This window comes from Carassius auratus, unplaced genomic scaffold (assembly GCF_003368295.1).
Source record: "Carassius auratus strain Wakin unplaced genomic scaffold, ASM336829v1 scaf_tig00214720, whole genome shotgun sequence".
In the NCBI taxonomy this organism is placed as follows: Eukaryota; Metazoa; Chordata; class Actinopteri; order Cypriniformes; family Cyprinidae; genus Carassius; species Carassius auratus.
In genome coordinates this window covers 169,422-177,616 of record NW_020527781.1, presented here as the reverse complement: position 1 = coordinate 177,616, position 8,195 = coordinate 169,422, and the positions used below count along the sequence as shown (strand labels likewise).

At 35.8% G+C, this 8,195-nt stretch overlaps 1 protein-coding gene across 1 annotated transcript; it reads left to right on the top strand.

Moving 5' to 3' along the window:
- The first annotated feature begins 1,548 nt into the window (after nt 1-1,548).
- Nucleotides 1,549-7,791, top strand: LOC113092844 (gastrula zinc finger protein XlCGF57.1-like). Its single transcript, XM_026258608.1, has 3 exons — nt 1,549-2,432; nt 3,045-3,352; nt 6,217-7,791. The coding sequence occupies exons 2-3, from the start codon at nt 3,094-3,096 to the stop codon at nt 7,200-7,202; spliced, it is 1,245 nt and encodes a 414-aa protein (XP_026114393.1). The 5' UTR covers nt 1,549-2,432; nt 3,045-3,093; the 3' UTR covers nt 7,203-7,791.
- The last annotated feature ends 404 nt before the right edge of the window (nt 7,792-8,195 follow it).

The window sequence follows — 8,195 nt, the reverse complement described above, 5'->3', positions numbered from 1 at the left end:
TACCAGTTTGTTTCTGTCAAATATAGCAATCCAATTACGTCTCCCGTCTGTGTTTTTTTTTTTTTTTTTTTTGTGCCAGTTTATAAAGTGATAGAATCTGTTAGGGCAGTCTATCGCACAACAACTTTTCCCCATTTTAGCCGTGTTTTCCCAAGCGTGTATGTCTGTGGAGTGCAAGCGAGGAATGTAATTTGAAGAGGGCATAACTTGAAGTCATGCAAATTACACAGAAACACGCGAGATGTCAAAACGAGATGTTGTTAGGCAATATGGCCACTTGCATTGAGAGACAACAGTGAGAATATATATTTCTTCCCAAAATAATTGTTTAAATTGAAGTGTATAAATCACTTTCACACAGTGGCATTGTTTTTGGAGTTAATAATCTATTCAAACTAAGGTTTAAAGTAAGCAACACCTAAGCAAAAGGTGTAAAGACCTATCCCCCAGTTTCACTTTTCAAGAGTAATTGAACTATGACCTAATCCTGGCTTAATCTAAACCCTGTCTGAGACCTACATAAGATAGCATATTTGTGATTTGGCTGTAAAAACAAGTTTTATAATGAATAACGGGAGCTTCATTAATTAGATGTCTCAAAAGTGGATTTACATAAACCATAAATCTATCTTAAAGACGATTACTAAATATCTTTTTATCATCTGACATGATAATATTTGATAAGTATTTCAGGTGAGCACATCTAACATGCATCTGAGTGAGGTCTGTGTGCTATTATGAAGAATTCACTTTTGTCAAAACTGTTTACATGACTTACACTCTTCTAAAGCAAACAAATATACATTAAGTAACTAAACATAAGTAATCTATTTTACTTGTCCTTTTGTAAAATTAATTATTTAAGGACCATTTGTGTTGGAGTGAGTTAACAGATGAGACACGCTTGTTTATCTTCTGAATAGACACTGATGATACATGCTGACATCAAAGGATTTGTATATACTACATCATTTGAAATATTTGAAAAGTTGTATTGTAATTTTAATTAGTGTAATTTTCGTGTAGTTCTTCTGCTTTTGCTTCAAGGTTGTGTGGTTCAGAGAGCCGTCATCATGGTCTTCCTCACCCTGTTGCTCAACGAGCTCTTCCCCGTTGAGAAGAGTGAGGTTGTTAAGCACAGCGCAGCAGCAGAATCAGCTCAGCTGTGTTGAGATGATAGGAGATGTTAGGATCACCATCTGTAAATACATGATTGTTAAAACAATACGTTTGAAAGAAGCTTTGTTTCATGTGTTGTGTATTTATTGTGACGCCAACTTTTAAACATTCTTTTAATGATTTACTCATGTTTCCTGTTGTCAGTAAATAAAATATATTTTATTAATGTATTGATTGCTTGACTAAAAATTTATGTATTCACATCGACTGCATTTGTTCAACTAGTGTATATTCATGTATAGCTATGTCACGACAAACGAAAAATAATTTTGCTCCTTTTACTAAAATGTCATTTTAAGAAAAAAGGTAATATCATTATTGGTTGGCATTTATCGTTATTATTGCATGTAAGTGTTGGGGTGGAAAACTGTCCTAGACTGGAGTTAGTGATGCTGTGTCGTGTTAGTGCACCTGTCCCTTTTTTATTATTATTGCCAAACTTACAAATTACATAAAAGATCGGGGTAATGGTTATCTAACAATGAACAATCATAATGGCATAAAACAGTAAATAAAAATGTATGTGTTTATTATAGTATGAGATAATATAAAAACACAGTGACAAAGTTAAATATATTATAATTCATATCATGATGCTTGTTTTAGAAGCCTGAGGGATAACACAAGAGCATTAAATTCAACATGAAAAAGAAGAAAACAAAAAGCCACTTTTGTTTGTTGATGGAATATTTTGCACAATAAATAACAAAATATTCAAGAGAACGATTTTGGGTTTTCGTGAAAAAAAAAGTAAAAAAGGAAATGCTTTAAGGTTAAAACTTGATCACATTGAAGTCATAAAAACGTAATAGTATTGGCTATACTACAATCACAAAATTAAAAAGGCAGCTGTTTCTTCAACAAAACCACAATATGGGCAAGGTTTCATCGTTATCAGGATACTTATAAATAGATTAGTTAATCCTGTCACTCATATTTTTAAAGTTGTTGCGCTTGTTTTAACGTCGTTGGTCACGTGATCAACATAGCGGCTGATGATGTCCTAATCGCATTCTTATTTCATACATACACACATCCAGGCTGTAGAGTATGTACTGTTTCAGCGCTCGTTACTATCAAGTGTCTGTGGCTCGGTGTGATTTGGACAAGTTCAAGTTACGCCCCTCTCTCTTGCAGTTTCGTGCTTTCACTCAGTGGGCGGAGCCGCGCGCTCTCAGCTGACGGTGACGTGGAAGGAAGTGGAGAAGACGCGTCGTCCGTCATTTTCTACAGTCTGTGGATTCAGAAAAAAGGTTCGATGTTTTAACAGTTTTACAATGTTCACATTGCTAGAATTTGTTCAGTATACTATATAGTGCTTGAAATCGATGTAAAGTTCATTCATTATTATCGAATGAAACATTAACACTTTTATAACAGCAATGCATGTTTTTTTTGTGTAAATAAAGCACATTCACACATTAATAAGAGAAGCGGTGCGTCTAATATCGCTCTATACACAGTGAATCAGTTCATACCAAACACGAATTCAGTCGCAAATGAAGCTTTTCGGATCTCCGAGTCAACTGAAATGATTCACTTCAGTTTTAAATCGTTTGAATCACCGTTTGACCTGCTGCCCGAAATAATGACGTTTACGAATCAACTGCTAAGGTTTTCGTGAATGTAAATTAAATGAGTAAATGCTAAACATGAAGCTTATACAAATATGAACCTTCCATATGTGTCCTTTTATTCATTTGAGTACTAGTTGTGCGTGTTTCTTCAGGTAAATTAAGGCCAATATCTTTCAATCTCAGTGACTCCCTTACCCGAATTAGGGAGCTAGTTGAGACTCAAATATAATTTAGGTTTGGTGTTTTTTGTCTTCTTTCTATTAATTTTTTTTTTGTTTTCTTAAACAGGAAAAGGTGTCCAAATACACAGGGAAAAACTCACGACACTATTATAAAAATGGCGTTTATTAAACAGGAGAGTGAGGACATTAAGATCGAAGAAACATTCACAGTCAAACATGAAGATGCTGAGGAACACACAGAGATTGCGTTTATTAAAGAGGAGAGTGATGACATGAGAACTGAAGAAACTCTTACAATCAAACATGAAGATACTGATGAACAAACACAGATGGAGTTTATTAAAGAGGAAAGCGAAGACAAGGAGATTGAAGAAACATTCAGAGTCAAACATGAAGATACTGAGACACAGACAGGTTGGTTTTCATTCTCAAAGCTGAACTCACTCATTTGATCCTTATTGAAATGTGCAGCTCAACAGAAACAAATTATATTTCTAAAGCAGTGGTTCTCAACGGGTTTGTTCATGGGACCCACATTTCCAAATGGATGACCCACACACAAGTACCAACCCACTTTACTTGAAAACGTAACATAAATTGTAAGACTATGACATATACTTATGAATAAACAGTGTAAAATAAGGTTACAATTCCAAACTATTCTTTTAATACAATACATTTTGTAATATGCTATGAGCCACCAGGGTCAAAGACCCCCAAACCAAAGACATTTTAAGAATAAACACAGCTTTTGTGTCTCAAGCAGCTTTTGTGTCACAAATACCAATCCTGATAATCATATACCCCGTTCCAAGCAACCCATAGGTCGTGTTTTCCAACCTTCTACCCATGAAAGTGCACCAAACTTCCCACCCGTGAACACGTACTACATCGATGTGCTCCCAGTTCTGAACTTTGATATCACATAGCTCGTGAAACAACAATAGCAGTCCCTATGGATAATATTGCCTAAGGATGCAGTGTTTATGCAAGTGGTACACGGGGAGAAATAGACTTTAGGACAATATAATGTTGCAATAAATATAATAATCTAGCTACAATTCCTTGCGCTCAGGCAGTTTGGTGTGACTTGGCTGGAACGCTACAAAATCGTGAGTCGTGGTTTGAAGTCGTGATTTCCGGGCTCAAAAACCTGCCTTACTTTGGTCTGATGGTGAGCGACTAACAATATCATCAATACATTTCTGATATTTCTGCAGTTCCCCGATGTAAATTTATGGAAGCATTTTTTTTTTTATTTTTTTTTTTTATTTTTTTTTTTTATATCAGTGCATTTGACCATATGCAATGGAGTGCTACTTAGAACTTCCAGATAAAGATAAGTTCGTAATCCAGTTAAACTAATTTTAAATGTGCTTAATACCGGTAGAGATGCTCACAGAAATCTCTTACCAGAAACTAAAAACAATACAAATCATTTCAAAGCAACTTTACAGAAAATTACATTTCTACTATATTTAGTAGTAGCTTATAAGTGGGACTGCCAGTTTGTGCACGTATGACAGGATTTGTAGAAAAATTAATAGAAGAGGTAGTCACCCAGATAATGAACATTATTAATATTATTAATAATTATTATATGATGCAGTCACACTTGTAGCAATAATTGTTAGTTCTGTTTGTTGATTCAGGGTTAGCATCATCTGGGGTCCTCTGAGGGTCAGCATCATCTCTTCTCAGGTGTTCTGGATCCAGACTGGAGCTTGTGTAAATCCTAGTTACCACGGGATTTATAAACAAATAGAGACATCATTAGCATACCTGCTGTTCCAACAAAGTGAAATTAGTTTAACCGTTACTAAAATAAAACAAAACAAAAAAATAAAAACAAAACAATTCTAACTAATATTTTTCTAAATTAACTTAATAATAAAAAAAAAAACTAATTGTAAACACTTTAATATTACGTACTACCATTTTAATAGCTGAAATTGTAGTATAAACTGTTTAGGGACTGTTAAGCTGTTCAAATCAGACACTAAGGCCCAATCCCAATTCTACCCCTTAGCCCTTCCCCTGTCTCGATTCTCTTCTGGTTGGAGGGGTAGGGGAAGGGGAATGGCCAGATAGCCCTTCAAATGAAGATTTTTCGGGACCACACTTCAAACGAAGGGGTATGAATTATCTCGGCAACATGGCCGCTACAACGAACATAAAGACACATTAATGTAAGCTTTTTTGACATAAAGATTTTAACGAAAATAAATAATTTGTTTTATGTTACATTCAATTGTGAGTTCATATTAACGGTTATGTTACTCGAAATGTTTGCAAAGAATCGCTAATATTTGCTAACATCATATCATTACAGACTGCATGATAGTGCCACAGCATATGTCTGATCAGGGCGCTAACTGCTGTACACATTGATGGGGGCTAATTTCCCCAATAATTAGAAATTGCTAAACCATTTTCTCAAATATTGCCTATTCGAGAGCAAGAGAGAGAGAGAGAAATGAAAGTTGTGTGTCTGTGCGTTTATCTTTTTAGAGTGAGTTTACTTAAAAACAGCGATTGTATCCTCTCATTGTTGGAAATATAATGTAGCGATTCAGTATTTAAACTGTATTTAATAAAAGGGGAAGGGGTAGAAAATAGAATTGGGATTGGGCCTAAAGTATCCCTTCATTCAAACACAGTGGAAGATCTGATCAGAATCGGTGTAGAGGGGCCAAGTCTGGAAGATTTTACTGCTAGAGAGAGTGTGGCCAGCTGTTTTATCCAAGGCCAAAGATCAAGAAGGCTAAACTACAGGGGCATGTGACTGTGGTGGATGATGGTCCATAAGACACTGAGCCATAAGATGTTCAGTTTAAAGCCCTTAAAACACTTAATGTAGATTTTCTTTCTATTAAATTTATCTTGAGATGTTTTAAGTTTAAATTTCAGCTCAGTGAAGCACTTTAAGCACCAACACATTTTCAGTTAGTTACCTTTCTTCTAGAATTGTGCTTCAAATAAACTTTATGTTGACCAGATTGCTAGTTAATCATTTAGGCTACAAGTCAATATTTCTTATGAAAAGTTAGTCTAGAGCCCTGGTATTTTAGATCATTACAATAAGAGAGTGTTTGGTCTGATAATTAACACTTCAGTGTTTTAAGAATTTAGCAGTAGGCAATTACTAGAATTAAAACTGAGAACCACTGGCTTGGGAAGTATCCAGCATACATGTTGCTATTTTTATATGTATTCATGTGTGTTGCTTTGTGTCATTAAAAATTGGATTAACTTGTATTGATATCTTTCTGTTTTAGATCTGATGCTGCTGAAAGAGGAAATTGAAGAACTAAATGACATTGATGGCAAAGATCAGTATAAGAAACCTGATTTCACTGGAGAAGATATTAGTTGCTCACAAACTAAACAGACTTTAAAAAAGAGAGCTCAAAAGATTGGAACTAGAAGTCATTTCAATTGTCAACAATGTGGAAAGCATTTTGATAAAAAAAGAGCCCTTAACATTCACATGAGAATTCATACAGGAGAGAAACCTTACACCTGCTCTCAATGTGGACTAAGCTTCACTCAAAAAGGAACCCTTAACAGGCACGTTAGAATTCACACTGAAGAGAAGAATTACTCCTGCAAACAGTGTGGAAATAGTTTCTGGCAAAAAGGAGACCTTAAAAACCACATGAGAATTCATTCTGGAGAGAAGCCTTATACATGCCAACAGTGTGGAAAGAGTTTTTGTCAAAAAGGAAATCTCAAAGTCCACATGAGTGTTCACACTGGAGGAGAGAGATATTTCAACTGCCAGCATTGTGGAAAAAGTTTCAATAAAAAAGAAAGCCTTGAAATCCATTTGAGGATTCACACTGGTGAGAAACCTTACACCTGCCAACAGTGTGGAAGGAGTTTCTGTCAAAGAGGAAACCTCAAAGTCCACATGAGTGTTCACACTAGAGAGAGCAACTGCCAACTATGTGGAAAAGGTTTCAATAAAAAAGAAAGCCTTGAGGTCCATTTGAGAATTCACACCTGTGATAAGCCGTACACCTGCCAACATTGTGGAAAACGTTTCATTAAAAAAGGAAACCTTGAAATACACAATAGAATTCACACTGGGGAGAAACCTTTTGTCTGCCTTCAATGTGGACTAAGTTTCACTCAAAAAGGAACCCTTAAAAGCCATATTAGAATTCACACAGGAGAGAAGCCTTACACCTGCAAAATATGTGGAAATAGTTTCACTCGAAAAGGACGCCTCAAAACCCACATGAGATTGCATGAGTCTTAAACCTGCCAACAGTGTGGAAAGAGTTTCTATCAAAAAGGAGACCTCAAAGACCAAATGAGTGTTTAGACTGGAGTGGGATATTTCATCTTCCAATAATGGGTTAAACATTTCACTTAAAGGGGAAAACTTGAAGCCCACATGAGAGTTCACAATAAAGAAAAGACTTCCATATGTCCTAAGTGTGGAAAGACTTCCTCTCAACAAGGAAACCTCAAAGTCCACATGAGTGTTCACACTTGAGAAGCTTTACGCCTGCCAACAGTGTGGAAATAGTTTTAGATGCAAAACATCCCTTAAAATGCAGCATATCAGAGCGAATCAGACAATTTAAGATTTTATCAGATTGGTGTTAAAACAACCCAAAGAGGCAAATACCACAAAGAGGCCCTAGACAACAAGATAACATCTTAATTTCGTCCACTGTACCCTGGGGCCACGCATCTGAAGCCAGTCCACCAACTAGCAGCTTTAAGCAGCTCACGGCATCTAAACAAAAGAACACCTATGGCCATTTTCACGAAACGGCAAATTAGTGTGAGAGCGCAATTCCAAAAGAGCGCCAATGGGAGGGAAAATTTCTGTGGGTGATTTACTATTAAAAAAGAACACCTGTGGCCAGTTTCAGGAAACGGCAAATTAGTGTGAGAGCTCAATTCCAAAAGAGCGCCAATGGGAGGGAAAATTTCTGTGGGTGATTTACTAATAATACGCAAATTAAAGAACACAGATGCAACATGTCATTTACAGATCAACTGACGCAAAATACCAAGTGCAACGCAAATTAGTGTAGTCGTAAAAAAAAAGAAATGAAGCCACAGTACGTTTAAAAGAACCAGATGCCAAAAACATGTATGTTTGCTTGAAGATTTGATAGACCTGATATTGCGTGATTCCTAGTTGAGGGTTCTGAGTCATCTTATATTTCCTTATGCAAATTGAAAAAGAAAGTGTTCATCTATAATAATGTGTTCTTCTGGCATTCAAAATTAATAA

Bases quoted from the DNA above. Each gene is read 5' to 3' on its own strand.
- LOC113092844 (XM_026258608.1), top strand. From the start codon at position 3,094: ATGGCGTTTATTAAACAGGAGAGTGAGGACATTAAGATCGAAGAAACA. The intron at 3,353-6,216 runs GTTGGTTTTCAT...TTTCTGTTTTAG, and splicing joins AGATACTGAGACACAGACAG to ATCTGATGCTGCTGAAAGAG.